The sequence below is a fragment of the Toxorhynchites rutilus genome, chromosome 3, assembly GCF_029784135.1.
Source record: "Toxorhynchites rutilus septentrionalis strain SRP chromosome 3, ASM2978413v1, whole genome shotgun sequence".
Taxonomy (NCBI): Eukaryota; Metazoa; Arthropoda; class Insecta; order Diptera; family Culicidae; genus Toxorhynchites; species Toxorhynchites rutilus.
The window spans coordinates 124,280,632-124,303,986 of NC_073746.1; the positions used below are offsets into that span (position 1 = coordinate 124,280,632).

The 23,355-nt window shown below is 36.0% G+C and overlaps 1 protein-coding gene and 2 non-coding genes across 3 annotated transcripts; 1 reads left to right on the top strand and 2 right to left on the bottom strand.

Annotated features, from left to right (window-relative positions):
- Window positions 1-4,421: 4,421 nt before the first annotated feature.
- Window positions 4,422-4,504, bottom strand: Trnal-cag (transfer RNA leucine (anticodon CAG)). Its single transcript has one exon. It is a non-coding gene; the product is annotated as a tRNA-Leu (tRNA).
- A 127-nt stretch (window positions 4,505-4,631) lies between these two features.
- On the top strand, window positions 4,632-4,704 carry Trnar-acg (transfer RNA arginine (anticodon ACG)). The gene has a single exon. It is a non-coding gene; the product is annotated as a tRNA-Arg (tRNA).
- An 11,104-nt stretch (window positions 4,705-15,808) lies between these two features.
- On the bottom strand, window positions 15,809-17,262 carry LOC129779869 (uncharacterized). Its single transcript, XM_055787612.1, has 2 exons — window positions 16,557-17,262; window positions 15,809-15,999 (listed from the first exon to the last, which is right to left on the bottom strand). Exons 1-2 carry the CDS (start codon window positions 16,872-16,874, stop codon window positions 15,931-15,933), a joined length of 387 nt encoding a protein of 128 aa, XP_055643587.1. The 5' UTR covers window positions 16,875-17,262; the 3' UTR covers window positions 15,809-15,930.
- Window positions 17,263-23,355: the final 6,093 nt, after the last annotated feature.

The window sequence follows — 23,355 nt, forward strand, 5'->3', positions numbered from 1 at the left end:
ACAGTATTTCTGATACTTATGAACTATCTTTTCCATCAAACTAAAGTTCGATCTTCGTTTGTGATTGTCCTTATATCTTTATATTCCCCGCGAGAAATCAAATCCCTTCTTACTAACAATAGAATAAAAATGTCACCCTTCTAAACTCGAGCAAACCGCGAGTAATCGGTTCTCTACTTCATTAACATGAGAATTAATGAAAAATGTTCATATATACTTGTAACAATGCAGATAAGAGTTTGGCTCCTTTAAACTTATGTAACTGAACCTGTAAAAATAAACGATTTGATAAAAAAACCACACTAAAGTGTTACAAAGATTAAATTCTGCTGTTATGATTTTTGTCCCACATTTCTATGCATTCAACGCACTGTGCGTTGTCTTGTGTGGGTGACTACTTTGTTATCTATTACTCATAGATAACCGTATTAATTCGTGAACAGGTTCACTAAACATCTAGCTTCGTTCAGGAAATGTATAAACTGATACTTGGTTGAGTAAAATATAAGATTAGCATGGTTTCTTGCTGTGATGGCTGACAGCAGACAAACGACCAGAACGGTAAAAAAGGTATGGTGGCTGAGAGCAGACAAACGACCACAAAGAGTTCATCTATATGAAGTGAAACGAAAACTTGATTTCTGATGCAAAAAAGTAGTTTCACCATAATTGGACGGCTCTATTGTTTGCACACGGTGAATTCAAACAGCGATACATGCATACATGATACATGTGTGAGAGAGAGACGAATTCAGTCTGGGAGGAGTCACTTCAATATGCCGTGAAGTCCATTTAACGAAGAAGAATGAAATGAGCACGGAGCGTCGTACAGGAGATAGCAACGAAAACGCGTGAATGACTGTTAATTCATGTCGACAGAGAAACTGCTAATTTCCTCATTTCTTCGCAAAAACTTATTTCCAATTCAATGCGAAAACCGATGGTTTCATAGTCAGGGGACTATTCTCAGTTGAATATGACTTTGCCGAGCCCTGAGGGAATCAAATAAAATTCAACTCTTTTGAACTGGATGGTGGTTCTGAAAAGGATTGAAGGATTTCCGTGGCTTTGAAGGAACAACTTAAGATGGCTAATATGGTTGAAATTAATTCTTGTTCTAGTGAGTACAATATATGAGATTTGTGTCCTTATTGCCAGTATGTATCTCTTCTTTTGGGCATTGACTGTCACCACATACGATTTTATATTATTTGCACAACTACCATTATATATTTTTGACAAAAACGCTTACGTGCGATCCAATCGGACACACACACTCTGCATCTAATGGTATGAAAACCAACGATATGGAATCCACAGAAGCTTCCGTACCAATCTACTCAAATTTGTTTTTAACGTTGAATTTATCACTTCACATTACCATAACCAGAATGATCCTTTTCAGCGCACTCCTTTCCATAGCTAACGATTCTATATTGAACTCTGTCGCAATTCAGCGGTCCACCAAAATTTCCTTCCCACTAATTTGAATCGACGATCGATTGAACCATTCGTGAACATTCATTGTTACCACCAGGGCCCGAAAGCTTCGAAGATGAAAAATGAATATCGCCTGTCCTGTCAGTCGCTTCGCTCCGCTTGAACTATTCTAGTCAATGATTATTCTAATCGACGTGACTAATGAATACAAATCTGCCTCTTCATTCATCTGACTTCAATCCACACTTCTACTTCCCCCTGACAAGAATCTCCTTACCCACGTACACAATCTTTTTTTACATCTATATAAAGTGAAACGAAAACTTTATTTCTGATGTAAACAAGTAGTTACGCCATCAATGGACGTTTCATAGTGTACCCACCGTGAACTTAAATCAACGAACTTATCAGTATGCTATCAGGTATGCTATAAAAATCCTTGTGTTAGTATTAGTAAATAGCGTGCAAAATAGCATGCAGTTGGGGAGGAATTCTGAACAAAATTTTAGTTCACTTTGTTTCCGAGTTCAATTTTGTGAAAAAACATACAGAAAAACGGGTTTATATCAACAAAATTCATTTGTCAGTGGTTCTGAACCCAACACTGCACGCTGTTTTATACGTTTGAGTAATTTTCGTGTACGATACAAAAAATCTAGCTCACCTGTAGTATATGTCAAATCACGTTGAACTGAAACATCGATACATGCATACGTGATACATGAGAGAAAGAAACGAATTCATTTTGAATGGAGTCACTTCAAAATGCTATGGAGTCGATTTGGCGGGGAAGAAAGAAATGAGATAGTCGTGTCGTAGAGGGAGATAGCGACTATACGCTATTGAGTCATGTTGACGGAGAAGCTGCATGAAGAAGCCAAAAGTCATTACCAATTGAAAATGAAGGGAAATTTCTTCATAGTCCGCCGACTATCCTCAGTTGAATATGACTCTACCGAGCCCTGGTTGCCATTGCTGCAAACAAGGCGGTTTCTTTGACATTGTGAAATATTATCTACCCCAACTCGTGGTTAAACATGCCGCATTGTCCGCATTATCTATCGTCAAAGGCACAATTTGCAGTCTCAATAGGATAACCGATTTGTTTAAAATTATTATCGATAGGGGAACTGCGGGTAATACGGACAGTGGGAGTAATATGAACAGGTGCTTGATCTGTATAGTTATATTTTGAATTTCAGATTGATGTTAATGAGACCACCTTCTACATGTTATTCTATAATATTTAAAACACCCTATGGCAATGAATACTGATCAAAAGTGTAAAAGGGAAACAAAAGCGGCTTCGAATTCAATAATTTTGAGCGGTTTAATATCAAAATTCAATTCGATGATGGTTATATTTCGGTTTGTGAATTAACAGAGAAACGATATCAGATATGTACGAAAAGTAAATTCATTTGTGAGTGGCAAATTTAAATTATTCAAATAGTTGTACTGGTTGGGTGAAACAGAAAGTTGCCAGTGGGAGTGAGATGGACTGTGAAAAGTCTGTTTAATCTATTCCTAAGAAAACCCCTGCGTTTTGAAACGGAAATCAAATCGCCAAAGATGGACTGTTTAGAAACCGACTGGAACCAAAAGCAAAATAGTTGACGGTCTGTCCGTATACACTGCTGAAAAGCACTTCTAGATGGATTAATTCGATTTTTTCATCATTTAACGGACATTTGTGATGAGTTCAGACCTTGGTTGAATAAAATTATTCCTCTCTCGAGCGATAAATTTCTGCGCTTCGTATATTACAAACCTGTCCATATTCCCCCCACCATATGTCCATATTACCCGAATCGAAATTTTTTTTTGTAGTTTTCGGTCTGTTTTAATTACATTAAATAACACTGAAAAACACACTTTTTTGTAAAACATCTGGCCAATTAGGAAGAAACTACATTAAAGTTTTGGGAAACATGAGTTTCCAAGGATATAATTGAAGTTCTTCTTAATATGTCCGAATTTACGTCCGTGATTCGCTAAAGGTTTTATTCAGACCGGCAACAAAATAAAAACAGAATTGGTCAAGGTGGGCACAGTGGTTTGGCTGTCAGCGAGAACATGCTCCATAATCATAATCATAACTAGACGGATTTCCGTTTTGTTCTGCTCTTATTTTTTAACACGTTCGTCGCTGTATCACCCAGATATGGGTGACACTTTCCTCGTTAGATTTTTAAGATTACCATAAAAGAATTCGATGCAATAGGCACCTAAATATAACTAACAAACGAAGTTTGACCTCCATTCAATCATTTATCTGCAATTAGGGCACCGCAATAAACTCAGCCCTATCGTGTTGGACGACGAACGTGTTAAGGGACTTTAGCCCGAGGTTCATTCATTCCTGAGTGTGGATTTCCGAGGCGGGAACCAATTTCTATACAGATTTGTGTGATTTCAATTGCCTGTTTTCAAAGTAATTTTTAGGCTATTGAAACAAGTTTTCGGGTCAATAATTAACAAGCATATAACTCTCAGACATTTTATTAAAACTTTGCACCTCCAACGTAAGGCCCTCGTTTTGGAAACATTGAACTTACACCCCAGTAGAGAAACGAAAGACGTAATCTTATGTCATTATGAAAAACGGTTATGAAAATGACGATCTCCGAGCACCATTTCTTTTATTTTGTCAATGTTTTCATCAATTGAAGAGGTGGGTGGTCGTCCTTGAAATTGTCCTTGAAACCGTGTTTTCGGCATAATTCGTATTTTACGTAATTTGTGCACGGTTGTTCCGATAGTGGATATTTTGTCAATGAAGATCGTTTGCAATCGGAATTAGTTTATTTACCTATTAGCGGTCAAGTTGTAAAAAATATTTTTTTATGAAAATTATTGGTATAATTTTGATCATTGGCCCCCAATGTTCTCCAACTCCAATGTTCAAGAGTTAATTTTTTTCTGTCGAGTTCAAGTCCAAGTGCAAAAAATGTAACTGACAGTGACTCAAAATAAGCATTTGTCAGAAGTGGGATTCGAACCCACGCCTTCAGAGAAGACTACGACCTGAACGTAGCGCCTTAGACCGCTCGGCCATCCTGACACACATGCCAATAACCTATTTCTGACTAGGTCTTGAAGGTGACTGTCAACTGTTCAGTTACAGCGTTTGATTTTTCGAATGTTAAATTATGTTGATAATGATGTTAGTTATACCAGCTTTGAACGTAGGTCCTGTGGCGCAATGGATAACGCGTCTGACTACGGATCAGAAGATTCCAGGTTCGACTCCTGGCAGGATCGAGATTAATCTCTTTTGCGGATGCGTGAGCCTCTTGTCTCTGGATCTGTGTATTAATTTTTTTTAGATTTAATAGATTTTTTTAACATTCATTCTTCGCGAGTCACCTCATCAATTGCACCAAAATGAAAATGGGATTTTATTAGAATGCGTACATATTTTCGTAGGTTTTCCTCTCGTGACTGATAAAAATAGATCACGCGGTGCGATGTTGTTCATCTTTTGTTGATTTCCCTTCACTTTTCCCTTCCGTGCTAATGGTTTGTCATTGGTTATATGGTTATATATTATCGTTTTTCATTGTCTAATACCAGGCCCGGGTAAGGAAATGATCCGCGATTCAAGATTGTGTTGTCAATTTTGCTGTCATCGCCAAACTAATCGGTGAAGTCGAAGATGAACGTTTTGGGTATAGAAAAGACGTAACGTTTGCAACGTAAAATACCGTATTGAAAAGAGTTCACAAAACCGTGTACAATTGTATTGTTTTGTGTACAAAAAGTACTATATTTTTAAGATTGCTGCAGAAGGTTTTGATAATTTGGGCCGCCTTGTAGTATATTTTCAAGAGTCTTGATTCACATACAGGCAAACCTTTTTTGTGCGGGGGATTGGGACCGCTCAAAAAAATCGCATAAAAAAATCGTGCAAAACTTCACCAGTAGCTTTAAAAAATCGTGTTCGGTACACATTTTGAAAAAAACTTTTTTTATGCGGTAGATAGGGACCGCATAAAAAAAGTTTCCCCCAAGAAAATAACTCAAATTCACGCCGTTAAGCGTTCAATTTCCTTTTGTTTCCATGCTTTGCGATGGGACAGTTTGCTTTTTCGGTTGCGCTTGGCTGTTTTGTGCTTTTAGCTGCATGTCGAAAAGTGTTGCTGTTAGAAATCATGTCATGCAAAAACTTAGAAAAACTTAGAGCATTTGATGGGAGGAGGTGAATGATTTCAGAAGTGGATAATTGGAACCTTTCCACTGAAATGCATATAAACCATCGAAAAAAAACTAAATGGACAATATGCTTCTTTTCATATACCGCACAAAAAAAAAATCGCACAAAAAAAAACCGCACAAGAACAGAAAATCGCACAAAAATAACCGCACAAAAACAGGTTTTACTGTAGTTTGAGATTTTGGCATTTCCCGCGAGTGACAGATCATCCAGATCTCCGTGAAAAGTGGTAGTTTTGTTCCTTTTCGTAAAATATTACACTCGTATTCTTTTATTTTTAGGGTGCCCATTCCCATTTTAGGGTGGTCCGAAAAATCAAATTTTCCATTTTTTTTTTTCAAAAATGACTTTTTGTTCAAACACTCATAATTTTTGAACTGCTGATTCAGGTGATCAAATCCAATGATCTAATCTTCTTTGGAAAATGTTACATTTACAAGATGTTTGTATTTCGTTTTCGTAACTATATATTGTATTAATTTTTTGTAGTTTTGTGTTTGGATTTTCCTTGAAAGCTGAGTTTTTTTTCATATTACTAGCGGCCCAATAAGTTAAGTTATTGGAACAGCTTTGCTGTTGCACTCGAACAGACTCTCGTAACTTTTTTTCTTTTCTTTTATTCAATGTTTCTTTTTTATTCCAAATGTCTCTATGTCTAAAACTTCTACTCTTTCTCTGCGATCAATTGTTGCTCTTTCAATTTGACTTTAACATTCAACTCTACTCTCTCTACTCTCTACTCTGTACTCTCTCTACATTGTACTCTCTCTACATTGTACTCTCTCTACTCTGTACTCTCTCTACTCTCCATTCTCTCTACTCTCCATTCTCTTTACTCTGTACTCTCTCTATTCTCTCTATTCTACCTACTCTCCCTACTTTCTCTACTCTGTACTCTCTCTACTCTCTCTACTCTCTCTACTCTCTACTCACTCTACTCTCTCTACTCTCTCTACTCTCTACTCACTCTACTCTCTCTACTCTCTCTACTCTCTCTACTCTCTATTATCTCTACTGTCTAATCTATACTCTCTCTACTCTCAACTCTGTACTTTCTCCACTCTCTATTCTCCCTACTCTCTCTACTCTCTACATTCTCTACTCTCTACTTTCTCTACTCTCTACTCTGTAATCTCTCTACTCTATCTACTCTATCTACTCTCTACTCTATCTACTCTCTACGCTATCTACTCTCTACTCTCTCTACACTCTACTCTCTACTCTCTCTATCCTCCACTCTCTGCTTTCTACTCTCTACTCTCAACTTTCTACTCTCTACTCTCTATTCTCTACTCTAAAAAAAAAGAAAAAGGATTCTAGTCACATATATTTAATCTATTCGCATAGAAATATTGAACGAAGATTGAAAACTAGATAATTTTAAAGAGTCATAATTCGAATACGAAGGAAAACATCTTTGATTTTTGGATATGTCATGTAAAAAATCCTCAGGTTTCAAGAAAAATGTAAACGATTATAGCGCTCTCTATCTTCAACCATGAAAAGTATAAAAAATAAATACAATCAATAATTACAAAAACACAACCTATTTTTTGCAAATGTGATATTTTTCCAAAGAAGACTAGCTCATTCGATTTTTAGATTTACATTTTACACTTTATACTTTCCTGTTGAATGCAGTCCTCAATACGTTACTATAATTCATCTTGTTCAAATTGTGTGTTATTCTATTGCTACGATTGAGAATATCGATTAGCTAAAATTCAGCATAAATAACACCGATGACTTAAATTATAAAAAAGTAATTATTGTCGAAATTTATAATTGAGCATAATTCTTTTGCATTGTCATGAAATATGGTGCCTCCTCAGATGGTGTAGAAAAGAGATGCGTTCAATCTTCCATTCAAATGCATTCATTCACAAAAATTAAAAATAATACAGCGAAGAAAAGTGAGAAAGATGTGCGAACGTCCTGAATTAAAGGTATGCAAATGCCCTGAAACATATTCCTGCTATGGCTTCCCCTCTGCTAAATCATGTTGTTCTTGTCCCATTTCGCATTGCCTGAATAGCTCATCTCAGCTGGCAGGACCCCGAGAAGAAAAAAAAACAACATAAGGTGTTTACGCATTTTTATTGTCGTACGATTAATTTGCGTGTTCGATGCCGGGCGAAGCTAGTTGTCAGGGGAATGCTTAAAGGGATTCTAATCAGGGATTTCTATAGAACAATTCTGTCCCAAATTGCACAGAGGACCTTTTGGATGGGACTTTTTTTTCTCTCTCTCTGTCTAATAAAATTCCTCGAGTTGCCTATTCGGTTTGGTTTGGGGTTGTTCGCGCCGTGGGAAAATGTTGAATGCGTTTCCGCGAGTGGCGACCATTATTCGTTGCTCATTTGATGAGCGATAAGTACCGGATGAAGTGAAGACAGTCTTTGATTTGGTGGTGTTTTTTGACAGTTTTAATACTGGCACGCGCCGTTTTGTGTTATTTGACAGTTCAACGCTTGGTTAACTTGTACAATAACTGAATGGAAAATTTGGGGAAATTCGAGGAATTTTGTAGTACAACTCATGCAAAATTTCAATTTCAGCTTATTCATGAACGCCCATGAAGTAGCAACGGAAGTGTTTGTGTAAATGAAGTTTGCAACAAAACAAAAAACATCTAACTGAATTATATTGAGCAAAAAGGTAATCACGTGTACAGCTGATACGGAAAATAATCTCAACAAATGTTTATGATGATTTCGTTCCAGCGTCTTCAAATTCACTTCCACACGCAGGACGATTCGTCGTCGAGTCGTACCGCGATTTCGATACTCGACTGAGCGTGTGATGAAATGAAGGAAAGGTACTTGCTTTTGCCTTTCTCCCGGAACGATACGCACAACTTCAAAATTCCGCCCGGTTGGAAAATGTTTTCCTAAGTTAGAGCAATTTTTGGAATTAGAATACATAGCGTAGAAAACTTGGAGGGTGAAGATTGCTAGGGAAATTTTCTCTGAGGAAACTAGCGCATAATTTTCCGCGTTCTCGTCCCCTTCCGTTTTTCCGCTTGAGCCTGCCGTGCGTCGGAATCGTCATCATTAGTGACGCATTCATTTTCAATTTTCATTTTCAGCAGTCAGTCAGTCAGTCAGTCAGTCAGTATGGGTTTGTCGGGTGCTGCTCTGGAAAGGTGAATTGACGTTGTACGTGGATGTGGCTGCTGCCTAAAGTTTTTCCCCGTACAGCCTGGTGAAATAACATGGAGAACGCCAACCGTCCGACCCTACGGCGTGAGAAAATTATGTACAGGATGTACGTAGCGAGATTTTCCATTTTAGCTCAATGAGCGCTGAAAGTGGAGCAGACCTGAAATTTTCAAATGTTGATTAAAAGTTGATGTGTCGGGGAAGAATTGAGCCAATGGTGCGTATCATCAGATGAAGAATAAATTGCCAATGGGGTATGCTGTGAGTGAAATTGAATATATTTTTTAAATTTATTCTATTCCTAATCTAACCAATTTGAGTTTCTTTTCTCATGTCAATCGCATAATTTTCGACTTTGCTGTGAAAGTCTCTGCAAACTATTCATAACTCGTGCCCTGGATGTAGGCATACAGTGAAAAGTTTGATTGCAAAGAGAGGGTTCATCAAACTACGCAGTTTCAACCATCCATTCGTGTATTTACCTTCGCTAAAATTACCTACCCTCTCGCAACTCTAGTGGAAAGAGCACAAAATACAAGTCATAAAACGATTCTACGGCACTTGTTTTGCCAAATGCTCTGAGTGTACCCCACACTCACAGATCACTTCAATAGATTTGCAGCACACAGGTCTCAGCCTTCTTGCAAGTTAGACTATAACGCTCACCACACAGAGAATATCAATAATATCGGCATCTCGACCCGAGTCAGCTCAGATGACGACCATGCACAAGCCTGGCCATGACAATGAACTTGGAGTCAAATTATCCGCCATGTGAACTCCTCAGCGTTCGACAGACAAAATTAAAAAAAAACAGCTTTCAATCAAGATCGTGAACGAGCGTTGGCTCTCCACTGTTGTTACCCTACCGTTTGGGTGTCCCTAAAATACTGGTTTCCAAGAAATTTGCGGTCGTCTGCATCTTAACTATCCGATCAGTTGTGTGCGAATAGTGAATAGATAGAAGTTTCCAGCTCTAGGAAAGATAGCTAGAAAAAAAATGAGCTGAAGTGACTCTCTTCGTCCGTGTTGCAGATTTGTTTAGGTTACTTTTTTTATTCATGTTTCACAATATATCTTGCAACTGTCTTGTCCCAGAAGAAGCTGCGGAGAGTGATACATAAGGTCAGGAACTTTGAGGTGATCTATTCAGTATGTGTTGGATACATACATCTGTTGTGAATAGGTGTGGATTTTGAAGTGAATTTCTTCAAAATAGTTTCATGAGGTTTTGTTTTATTTTTTACACACATTCTAATATACTTGAACACATATTTCAGAGACATTATTATTGTTCTATTAAAGTAACGATACTTTCTACATAACATCACAAAATATTTATATGCGACGTATTTTCTTTTGTTTTCAACTGTTCCTATATAGAGCAACTCCACCTCAAATCAGTCGAGTCAGTCGGCAAAATCATGCCCCGACCTTCTTCCATTTTTCTGAAATTTGGTACTTATGATGGAAATTACCTAAAATCACATTTTTTATTATCATATTAAGTTACGAATAATTTTTTGAAAGGGTATATTCAAAATAATTGATCTTTGTTTCAAAAAATCGTAACTCAAAATCCAGATGTCTGATTAGAATATGATGTATGACAAAGTTGTTGGTAAATCAATGAACTATTTAGAAAAAATAACATACAAGTGAGGCATAGGTTATCCTAGGCCGCACAATTGCAGTGTGAACAGTGTAAACAAAATTTGAAATCCGCCATTTTGAGTGGCCGCCATCTTGGATTTGCATTTTTCATAAATAACTGTGTTCTACTAGTCAAGCCCTTTCATTTAATACCCATATTGATGGAGCTCTGAGAAAATATGCAATCCGCCATTTTGTAATGGCCGCCATATTGGATTCGTATTTTTCATAAATAACTGTGTTCTACTAGTCAAGCCCTTATGTTTGATACCCATATTTATGGGGTTCTGAGAAAAAATGCAATCCGCCATTTTGTAGTGGCCGCTATCTTGGATTTGCATTTTTCATAAATAACTGTATTCTACTAGTCAATCCTTTTCTTTTTTATTCAAATTATTCAAAATTTCCGAAAATCAAAAATAAAATACTCCGGATAATCGAGTCCGACCTTTAGTATAATTGCGAAGAAAAAAATAATGTTCATTAAAAAATTTACTGCAACTGTCACCCTGTGAATGTCACCCCAATATTCACACGTTTGTGTCATTTTGTTGACGGAGGTGATTTCGTATTATTTGTGATACATTAATGAAAATGAATGAGATATTTCCTCAAAGAATTAAAATGAGGAATGGCATATTTAATTAAAAAATAGAGAAAATAGGGTTCAGCTGATCGAATGTCGATATCATCTGTATGTGTATAAATGGTGTAATTAGCGTAAATACCACGCATACGCGATATAAGTCACACAAAACTGTACAATAAAAATGAAACCACGGAAAGGCATCATACTTAAAAGAACTATACAACATTTTTTAATAATGGGACACGTAGCGAAAAACTTCCATAATTTGAAATCCTCACTTCAAACATCTCTTGAATAAAAATGCAGTTAAAAGATACACATTGATGTCAAAATTATCGATTCACTTCAAAACGAAGTTGATATTGCGACCAAGGTAAAAAATACTAATAAAAAGTTAATTGCCATGATAAAATGCGTAACATGTCTCTAATAACAGATAATTAATGTCACATAAAAGAAAATGTCCTTACTCCTGCCCGACGGCCTCTGGTTGTGACATTTCGGGCTACCACCTCCGATAGCACACATACTGCCAGTTGTTAGAATTCATTAGTTAAGCCGTTAAAGCGCTCATTCCCTTCTGCATTTTGACTTTTCAAAGACATTATGTGTACACACATACACACACACATACAGACACATTTCCTTACGAAGCATTTCCACCCGTCCGCTGCGTGGCTCTGGCCGGCTGCTTGGACTGGATGCGAGCAAAAGAGGCTCGCAGAAAACCCGAAAAATCAATTAACCATGATTTTGGAGAAGCGAGCTCATTCTTCCTAAATATCACTTTTCTCCCATTTCAAACGTGGAGCAACACCTGAGAGCAGCAGTCACGTTGAAAATCAAATTTCCACTTATTTCCTGGCATCGTGGCGAGGCAGAACTTTTGTACCTTCCCAGGCTCACGCGGTGGTGATGAAACATCCACCCTCTTCCCATCCTTGGGTGCGTTCCAGCCTCACGACACGCAGTCACTCTTACCCGGTATGACAGCAAACCATGCTGTTGTGGAAGGCAACATTTTGCGGTAATGACTCCAAAGAATCTTCACAACGAGTGCTTCTTCATTATTTGCCGGGGAAGCACACACGGGTCTCTCTGACTAATGAAACAGATAGCAGTGCGCGCAGTATGTACACACATAGGGACCGAACCCACCGAACCAAAAGTGGGCACCAAAACATAACGCTGGCGGATGGCTGCTGAAGAGGCAAAAATTTAAATTAAACGCTTTCTATTGACGCTTGGAAATGAAAGTTTTCATTCAAGCGGTGAAAAATTGCGTCACTGGCGGGATGGAGAATTGCCTACTTAGCAGCTGCCGGCGTTTCGGGATGACTAATTATGCGAATGTAATGAAAACTATTATGAATTTGCGTGAATAAGTGCCGACATTTTGCACGAGAAGCTACGAACTAGCAAACTGGATGTGGAAAGGATTTCCCGGGACCTTTCGGCAATTAGATATTTTTCCATGGAGAAGTTGAGTTTTTTATTTATCTTTTATGGTCGAACCAAGAACCGTTTTCGTGAATAAGAATATCATATTTTTACCAGAAAAATCAATTTGGCGAATTGTCACTTGGATTTTCAAATTTTGCCTATTGTTTATTTATATATTTATTTGATTTTTATTCATGTAACTTAAGGAAAAAATCTTTTTCAATTACGTTACACTGTGGTGGGAAATACTGATAAAAAAAAATAACATATCATTACAAACTATCATAACAAGTTCCTGAATTTTGAATTTAATTCAAACAAATCCTTTACTGCATGCGATCAAGTTCCCCGAGTAGAACCCTTTTAAAGCTAGAAATAGTTATAGACGATTTAAGAGCAGGTGATAAGCGATTCCAATATATAACACCTCTCACTAACATTGATTGCCCATAGTAAACAGATGAATGTTGTGGAATTAAAAAATTCACGGTTCTCGTGTTTCTCATAAACTGAAGTTGTTCAAATAGGTACTGTGGCACGCCACTTTTAACAATTTTAAAAAAGTTTATGCATGTACGATACACATAAAATTTGGTGAAACTACATCCTAATAAAGTGCTATGTAAGTGTGAAACACTGGAATATCTCGATAGATTGTATACATATCTTACACATGAATTCAAAGCAACTCTTAGTCTGTTGAGTGCGGCCGCAGAAGCATTAGTGTAAATGAAATCTCCGTACAAAAAATGAGGAAGAATCAACGACTTGAATAATTTTATTTTCGTAGATGTTTCCAAATGCCTAGTCACTAAATTCAAACGTTTTAAGGCGCCGTAGATCTTACCACATTGTGAATTGATGAAAACATCCCATGACAAATTAGATGTAAATATAACACCCAGATTAGTGAGTTTATCGACATCCATATCGACATATTGTCCATCAAAAATTATTGGAGGTGGTGTAGGTGTAGTTTTCTGTTTGCAAATAAGCATTGCTTTCGTTTTCATAGGATTTACTGAAAGTAGGTTTGTCCGGGACCATTGCAGAATATTCCTCAAGTCATGATTGATATTTTTAACCATGTCCGCCAAATTAACATTGACGGGAGCGCACAGATATATTTGGACGTCGTCGGCAAACATATGAATGGAGCAAAACTCGAGAGTAGATGGTAAGTCGTTAATAAAAAGCGAAAACAATAGTGGACCTAGGATTGAACCCTGGGGTACACCTGATTCAATATAACCGAAAGGAGACATGATTCCATTGTAAAACACAGCTTGACTTCGTCCGGATAGATAAGATCTAATCAGGTTGGCAGAGTTTTGTGAGAAATTGAAGAAGTTAATTAACTTATTAACGAGTTTGCAATGTGACACTCGATCAAAGGCTTTAGCGAAATCAATCAGAAGCAGGATAGCAATGCCTTTTTGTCAATCGCACGAGCTATGTCGTCATGGACTTTGATTAATGCAGTATGTGTGCTATGACAAGTACGAAAACCGGATTGTAATGGATGCAGAAGATTATTATCATTAACATATTTCGAAATTTGAAATTTGATCATCTTTTCGAAAACTTTCGAGAAAGCACATAAAATACTGATGGGGCGTAGATTATTCACGGAAGAACAATTTCCTTTCTTTTTGATAGGTATAATCTTACCTCTTTTCCAAGCTTTTGGATAGACTGACGAAGAAATTATACTATTGAATAAATGTTTATAAAGGGGCAAAGCCAGCGGGAGAACAATTTTTATAAACATAATGGGAATATTATCCAAACCAACAGCATTGGATTTAATTGAAAAAATAGAATTAATAATTTCGTAGTCTAGAATACCTCGAAAACGAAAACCATTTAAGTTTGAAAAAAGCGGAATAGAAGATGTATCGTAAAGTGTAAGTGTAATTGTTAATGAAATAATCGTTTATAGCTGAAGCGCATATATCATTATTGTTTGGAAGCTGAACGTCCTTTGTAACACCTAGCTTTTTGATGTTATTCCATAACTGTTTACTGGGTAAATCTGCATTAAAATTACGTTTATCATAATTTAATTTAGCTTGGTTAATTAAACAGTTGACTCGATTTCTCAAACTTTTATAACGGTTCCTATCATTTTCACTTTTTGAACGTCTCCAGATTCGATAAGCAATATTCCTATTGATAATTGCTCGCTCAATGTCATCATTAAACCATTCATTCTGATTCTTCTTTTGTTTTCTCAAAGGTATACAGTCATCATGAAGCCTAAGCAAGTGATGATTCAAAAATTCGATCATAATATTCGGATCGTCCATAGAAAAGTACACATCCCAATTAATGTTATGAAAGTCTTCTGACAGCTTATTTGAGTCAAAATTAACATAGTCACGGTAGACGACCGAATTCTCTGGTTTACTGCTTGACAATTTTAGGGAGCAAAATAACATGTCATGATTGGAAATACCAGGCATTGACAACTGATCTTGCCTCAGAATTCTATCTGGCGTGTCTGTAATGAGTAGATCAAGCAAAGAGCAACCAGATCGATGGAAAAATGTTGGTTCGGAATTAACGCACACATACGAAAATGAATTTAGAACTTCACTGAACCTGCGTGATCGATTTGAGTACTTCAGTAAATCGGTGTTGAAGTCACAAATGAATATGGTACTATCAAACTTGACCATGAATTCTTCAAATTGACTAGAAATGGTAGATGAACAATCGATATTGGGTGGGTTATAGTAAACTGCCAACAAAATTTTTTCATTACCAACTGCGATTTCCAACATAAGAAATTCTGTACCGCGAAAATCGACTGAGTCAAACTGAGATTGAGTTATAATTCGATACTTTATGTTGCGTTTAAGATACACGCAAATTCCCCCACCATGTCGATTTCGATCATTTCTTATTATTTTATACCCTTCAATAGCGATCATTGCATCACTAACAGTGTTGTTTAGCCAGGTTTCAGTAAAACAGATTACGTCTACTTTACTGTCGAGGAAATTGGTATGAAGCTCATGAAACTTTGAAAAATTACGAGCAATTCAGCTTTGCACGTTAATATGACAAACATTGAGATTCTGAGTTTCTAAAGCAGCATTCAACACAGCTCTTGCAATCAATGTGTTCGGAGAAGCATCATCAGCTGAAACGATATCTATTGTCGAAAGAAAAGGAAATATGCTACAAAAGACATCTACCCTTCAAACCCAATCTGCATGCAACATTAGATTTAATTGAAAGAATTCTCTTAATTACAAACATCTACAATAAATTCATTCATGGTAACAGTTCAATTGGCATTAAATTTAAACAGATGAATACAATTCATGATCACCACCACCAGTGTATAATTACAATGAATTTTTATAACAACAGCTTCAGCAACACAGGCTCCCCATCGGCACCAACAACAGCAGCAACATCTATCCAGCAATGACTCCTCCAGGATCGGCAGCAAAACTTTCAGGAAGAGGAACGGAAGCAAGGAACATCTGTGGAAAGGAATCATGGAAAATTATGGTAAGGATTTGAAAAGCTATTTGGAAAGGTTTGGCTTGGTTTTATCAATTAAATCGTTGACGTTGTAAACTGGTTCAGCAACAGTTCCATTAACAGGTTGAACGAAGACGATTCCCTGCCTGGTGAAAACTTTTGATAGGTTTCCTCTCTTCTTCATCTTAATCGCCTGCGTCCGTACATCTCGAGCTTTCTGAGTCAGGTTCTCGTTCAAATAAATTCTCTCATCACTGTCAAAACCTATGTGTCGCAATGATAAACTTCTTGTTTTCAAATACCGCTGGTAAAGATCGTTCCAGACGGTTTTAAAAGCAAACTGGCACACAATTGGCGGAGTTGTACCAGTTGCTATCGGCAATTTTGCCAACCGTTTGAGATTCACGATGGGTATCTCACAGTTTTTGTACGATAAACTTGTAGCTAGAGTACAGAACATTTGCTCCAAGTTCTCGTTGCTCGTGTGTGGAACGCCGGATATGATAAGATCGTTTGCATTTTCCAACTGATCCAAACGTAAAGAATTGCATCGAACCTCAGAACGTAACTCCGTCACCGAAGAAGCAAGCTTGTTCACGCTCTCGGTGCACTCCAACCTCAGTGCAGATAGTTGACTCTCAACAGCAATTATACGGTTTTCTAGCTTGGCGTGGCTGGATTCAATTTTCGCTTCGATCTTGGAAATTGAATCAGCAAACATTCGCTGCATCTTGCTCCACAAATCAGAAATACTGCTAACATTGTCATCATTTGTGAACGGAGAGGTTTCATCTCGTGGACGTTTGTTTCCGATCCCATCAACGCTCAATACAGAAGGTACAGATCCAGTTCGAGTGATTGGTTTGTTTGGCATTGTGATGGGCAGCAACTATTGTTTATTTGACGACAGCACAATAGCTTTTACGTGATAATCTTCTGAAGGGAGTTATAGGACTTGACTTGCTGTCGTAGATGAACAGAAACCGACTCTTTTGGTTTGTCGAGTTCTATTTCGTAACAACGATTTGATTTCTTTTAAAGTGCAGCACTCGAATTGTTTTAGATGTGATTGGTGATTTTAGCTTCCCGAACAACGGAAGAAAATAGCCAATTCAACTGCGACCACTTTCACTGTCACTCTTCTTCAGAACTCATCCCTTCAGGAACTTTGCGGTTTGATTGCGGTTTTTCAGCCATTCATGATTAACATGCGATTTATGAAACTCCACTGAGTCCTGCTGAAACTTCTATCTTTCTTCACTGACCATTTCAGTTGCTCATCGCTTTAAAGTATTTTCGAAAACATGTGCCCGGCACAAATTCATTTCGACCCAAAATTCAAAGATAATAATTGACGCAACATTGGTAACACTTCAAATAAGTAACCCTGTAATCGATACTGTTGATACCACTGTGCAACGGATGAGCTAATTGAAGACCGCTGTACTATTTCAGCCATGACCATTCGCCTATAACGTTACCAGGAACCCCCCACTTTGAACTTGTGGTTCGTTTATTTCAATTATCACTAATTTTCGCATTGATGGTAATAAACCGTTTGTTCGCATGGTGTCAATGATGAAGCGAGTCGAACAACACTAATTCCAAAAGAATCGAGTAAATATTCCTAAGATTGCTACATTTGGTTATTGTGATGTAAATAATGCACTGATTACGGAACATAACAATTATAGATAATTGTTCATAACTATTTCATCATTATGCGTGAGCAAAAAGCTTGGACCAACTTTTTTGGTGGAAGCAATTGTTGCAGAAAAGTGAAAAACAATCAGTTGTGATAATTATTTTCGCCAAGACAAAGTTTCCAATGATCGAGCTTTAGTCTTCCCGAGCGTATGCAACATTGTGTTCGCGCATCAGGAAAAACAAGTTTCATGATGCAACATATGGGTGTCGCGATGCAGGCGCATATATTGGCACATTGAGAGATTACTTACATTCGCACAGCAAAATTTTGTCGGAATTCAAAAGTGGTGTTGAATATTATTTTTGTAATCGAAAATTTCTTGAGAAACATTATTAATTTGAGGAGTTATTACATTGAATCGGATACTAAAATGTAAGCATAATTTACAAAACAAAAAAAACAATGACAGAAACTGCCTGAACTGAAAATTTTGTATGGGTCGAATGCACACATCCTAACATTACTCTAGTTAGAATATGTGCCCAATTTATAAAATATATATATATTTTTTGCATCCTCAGAAAAAATATGGGAAAAATATCGATCTGATGACGATGAAATCAAATAACTTGCATTAGTTCTTTGACATTATGTTTGTAAGCCTGATCATTTTAATAGCCATAGTCATCATCTCTTCATTTCTGCTGCATTCCCTGTCATATTGCGACTTATTTCAGCTTCCGTTTAACAATTGCCTATTATTTTTCTATTGGGAAAAATTGGGTTGGTTGAAGTCTTTTTCTACTAAATCGACTCCGTTTTCACGGTACCAATGAAGTGTATCGCAACCCGAACGATACTCTTTCGTTTACAGAAACTTTTGAAGAGGTTGATTTGGACAATTTCAACGATTTTATTTTTGAACAAAATATCGACGTGGATTATTTTTTTTCTTTCTTCTATCTGTCACTACATTTTTCAAATATGAGTTTATAGTAGCAAAATCTTGTACTGAAAACGTTGCTTATGCTGTCAATCTCCTGTCAAAACATTCCAGAACCGATCAGTTGGTGTTCCAGAACCGTAATTAGCAGTGCGAACAGATTTTCAATAAAGCGAACTTTATATAAGGAATGTATACTGTATAACCTTCAGTTTTAAAATGTAAGTACGAGATGAGGATCTAAACTGCCCATGTTTGTATAGGAGACGTAAACGACAAAATGAACAAAATCGGTTTTTTCACAGTAACACATTCTACACAATGTAATACGTATTGTCTTATATTTGCTTTATACTTTTATTCAAAAAGGGTTTTATTCATTTCTCGTCACTCCACGCGTGCATCCGCGTCGAGTGTCATACAAGAACTGTCTTAATGCTAGTTACATGTGTCTTAAGCTAACTTAGCCAACAGTTTGTGGAGAGTTTCATTGGGAGGAGCCAAGTCGATTTCAAAGGGGAATAGCCAATCAATCGAATGCAGTGTTCGATGTGAATGGTGTCAAGAAATAAAATTGCTTACTGCGCTCATAAGCGCGCATATCGATTTCATGGGAAATCGTAAAGTGTCACGACGACTTTGTGTACGGTCGCGTATTTAATCAGAATAGAACTGGGTTTGTTTTGGTTTCTGGTTTATTGCCTTTAGCTGCGCGCGACATGATGTAAGGGTGCATTCATATCGCCCGCGCATGTTGGCATGGACGAATGTGGGAGAAAAACAATTAACGAAATAATGCAGTTGCGCTTGAGGAATGTTTCGTGGGAATCGTAAATTGAAGTGACCACGCATGAGTCATTTATTTTGAAACAATCAACTGCTTATGAGGAGAAGGATAATTTGTATATTGGGAGTTTTAAGATGGACTTTGGAACGGGGTTTGAAATCATACTACACCATCCCTCTTTAAGAGAATGATGTAATGCAATGGAATCATTCTTAGTATTCAGATTATGGATTAATTATTCCTTGGCTTCTCTCAATGTTACAAATATTTTATAGACTTTTTATAGGTTTCTAAACTTTTATTTTCCAAAGCTGTTGGTATATTGTAAACAATGGTATGTGGTTTTGTATAATATTGGTAATTTGATATATTTCTAAAGATTTCTATAAATAATTGTAATATAATTGGTTTTTGCGAATGAAGTAACTTCTCTAAAAATGAATGTTGTTTGATTTTATATTTTTATCAATCTGTTTTTGTGTACTGTCTGTGTATGTTCTGTTTTGGGGTTCTGAATCCTGCAGTTTGTATCTAGTATTTCTTGAACTATATATGGTCCGTCATAGAATGGATCAAGTTTTCTTCTGTTTTCTATTTTTAGATAAACTTTGTCGTTTACTGTTAAATGAATTGGATTAATGACATTTTCTGAGTTTTTTGCTCTTTGAATTTTCTGCTCAATTAATTTGGTTCTTGCTATTTCATTAGATCGTTGTAATTTAAATTTTAGTTCTTTACTATATTGTTCAAAATTATATATTGGTTCAGTTCCTTTTTCAAATAATTCTTGTGGTAATTTAGCTTTAGTTCCAAAAATTAATTCATGAGGGGTAAATTCATGGTGTGAATGTGGGGTTGTGTTATAATTGAAAGCATAGAATTTTAACCATTCATCCCAATCCGATTGATGTTCGTTAACGAAAGATCTCAGGTATTCATTTAAACATCTGTGATTTCTCTCCAAAGAACCAATCGTCTGAGGGTGATAGGCTGTACTAAATTTTTGTTCAATTTTAAGCATTTCACAGATCTGTTCAAAGACTTCGTTATTATACTCAGTTCCTTGATCAGAACGTAAAGTTAAAAATGTTCCGTAAGTTAAAATAAAATTGTCTACTAATGCTTTAGCAATTACGTTTGCTTCTTTAGTAGGTACTGGAATTAATACGACATATTTCGTTAAATCGCATTGAATACTAACTACATATCTATTGTTGTTGTTACTTTTTGGTAATGGTCCAACTGTATCTATTGAAATACTTTCGAATGGGTGATTTGGTGTTGTAGTAACTACTTGTTTTTCTTTTGTATGCTTTATGACTTTGTTTCGTTTGCATAATTCACAGGCCTTGATGAATTCTGCAATCGATCTTTTCATATTGCTCCAATTATACACTTCTCTAATTTGAAGGTACAACTTATGTTGACCAATGTGACCTCCTGTAGGGGTGTTATGGTAATCATTGAATACTTTTTGGATGTCTTTTATTTTTGTTAAAAACATTGGTGGATTGTAAATAATAATTTCTATTGAATACACTTGAGTATTCGCTAATATTTTAAAGTTTTCAATTGATATCATTTTAAATATTTCGTCTTTTGTCGACAGCGCTAATTTCTTTTGGTTCATTTTAATCATTGTTCCTTCTATTTTCAGAAGTGCAGATTCTAATGTCTGACTTCCATGTAAAATTTGTTGATGCACTTGGGCAATAATTTTATTGTTTTTCTTTAAATAAAATATCATTCCATATTTGTCGACGCGTGTTTCGAGTTTAATTAATTTCTTCGTTTCTGATGGATTATTTGTCATGTACGTAGAGAAGTGATCAGTTTCTCGTGGTACAGAAATTTGATTATCAGATGTTTTCATATTTGAATTATTTTTCGAATTACGAGTCATCGCTCTTGTGCTTACTCCTAATATATTTAAATTTTTTAATTCATCAGAGGAGGTTACTATTCTTGATAAAGCATCTGCTCCTACATTTGATTTTCCTGCTATGTATTCAATTGTAAAGTCATATTCTTCTAAATCAAGACGCATTCTAGTTAATTTTGAAGTTGGATTTTTCATACCGAATAAGAAAACTAACGGTCTATGATCCGTTTGTACTAAAAATTTTCTACCGTACAGGTAAGGTTTGAAGTAATTAATAGCCCAATGTATGGCTGTTAATTCTTTTAGAATCACTGGTTTATTCTTTTCACCAGGTGTAAAAGTTTTGCTTGCAAAAGCTATTGGTAAATTTCCATGTTGTGTTTGTTGAGACAATACAGCTCCACAACCTATATCTGAAGCATCTGTTGTTAATATAAATTGCTTCGTAAAATCTGGATATTGTAATAATCTTGGTGACATTAATGAATTTCTTAGGGTGTTGAATGCATTTTGACAACTATTGGTCCATATAAATTGTGAATTTTTCTTCAATAGTTGATTAAGGGGATTTGCTATTAATGCAAAATTTGGTACGAATTTACGATAATAATTACAAAATGCAACGAATCTTCTAACTTCGTCTGCATTTTTAGGAACTGGATAATTTTGAATAGTTGAAAATTTGGAATCATCTGGTAACATGCCATATTCTGTTATTTTATGACCTAGAAAGGTAACTTCAGTGCTAAAAAATTTGCATTTCTGCGCATTTAGCTTCAAATTGTAATATCTTAATCTTTCAAAAACTTGATTTAGATTTGAAATATGATGGTTTACAGAACATCCTACGACTATAATATCGTCGATGTAAATGAAAGCTAATTCTGGGGTTAAACCAGCCATTGCAATTGTCATCATACGTTGAAAACTGTTTGGACTTATATTCAATCCAAACGGTAATCTTGTATATTGATAATGTCCGTTTTGTGTTGAAAATGCCGTAAATTTTCTAGACTCATTGTCCAAAGGTATTTGATGAAAACCTGACATGAGATCTAATGTTGAAAAATATTTTGCTCTGCCAAGTTGATCTAAAATATCGTCAATTCTTGGTAGAGGAAATTTGTCTGCTAAAATTTTTTTATTTAGTTGTCTAAAATCAACGACTAAACGCCATTTTTTGTCATTATTTTGGGATTTTTTCGGTACTAGAAGTATAGGAGAGTTGTATGGTGAAACTGAAGGTTCCACTATATTACTCTCTAACATTTTGTTTACCTGTTGATTAATTTCGGTTTGTTGCGCATGAATCGTCTTGTAATTAGGAATATATACAGGAACTTTATCACTTAGAACAATGTTCTGTGAATAGAAATTGTTTTGAGTAACATCCTCCTCTGGAAGACAAAATATGTCTTGATAATCATTAATTAATTTTTTAAATTTATCTTTAGCATATGGAGGAATTTTGTCCGTGTTTATGCTTTTAAAAATCTCTTCGGATCTCTTATTATTAATATTTTTGGTATTTACATTAAGAATAGAATAATCGTTTAAAATACTTAATGTAGGCTTAAATTTAGAATAATGTATGTACAAAGGTTTATTCGTAGTATTTACAAATTTTACATAAGGCTTTAAAGGTGAAATTATAGTGTTACCACAGAAAACTCCTGGGTAAATTTCTTCTGAATGGACTACCATATCCTCTCTAATGTTTAAATATGGTATCCTTCTGATAACTTCACTACGACTTGGTAGCATGAAGCCTTCATTTAAGTTGTCTTCTATTGGTACTGAAATTTGTATATTGGCTATATTAAATGTAAGTAGCCAATGTTCATAATCTATTAAACATTTATAATTTATTAAAAAATCTCGACCTAGAATACCATCAGCCGTAATTGGTAAGTCTGCGGTAACTAGGTGAAAATCGTGATTTAAAGTTAATGTATTATTAAAGCATAAAGATGTATTTGTTAAACCTAATGTTTCTACACTATTTTCCGTAATGCCGGTTAATTTAATCTTATTGTTAGTATTTACATGTTGATTTGGGAGAATATTTCGTGCTTTGAACAACGAAATATCTGCA

Excerpts from the sequence above, each read along its gene's own strand:
- LOC129779869 (XM_055787612.1), bottom strand. The coding sequence starts at position 16,874 with ATGCCAAACAAACCAATCACTCGAACTGGATCTGTACCTTCTGTATTG. Across the intron at positions 16,000-16,556 it reads TGACGGAGTTACGTTCTGAG|ATGTTCCTTGCTTCCGTTCC; the intron begins GTTCGATGCAAT and ends TCCTTTCCACAG.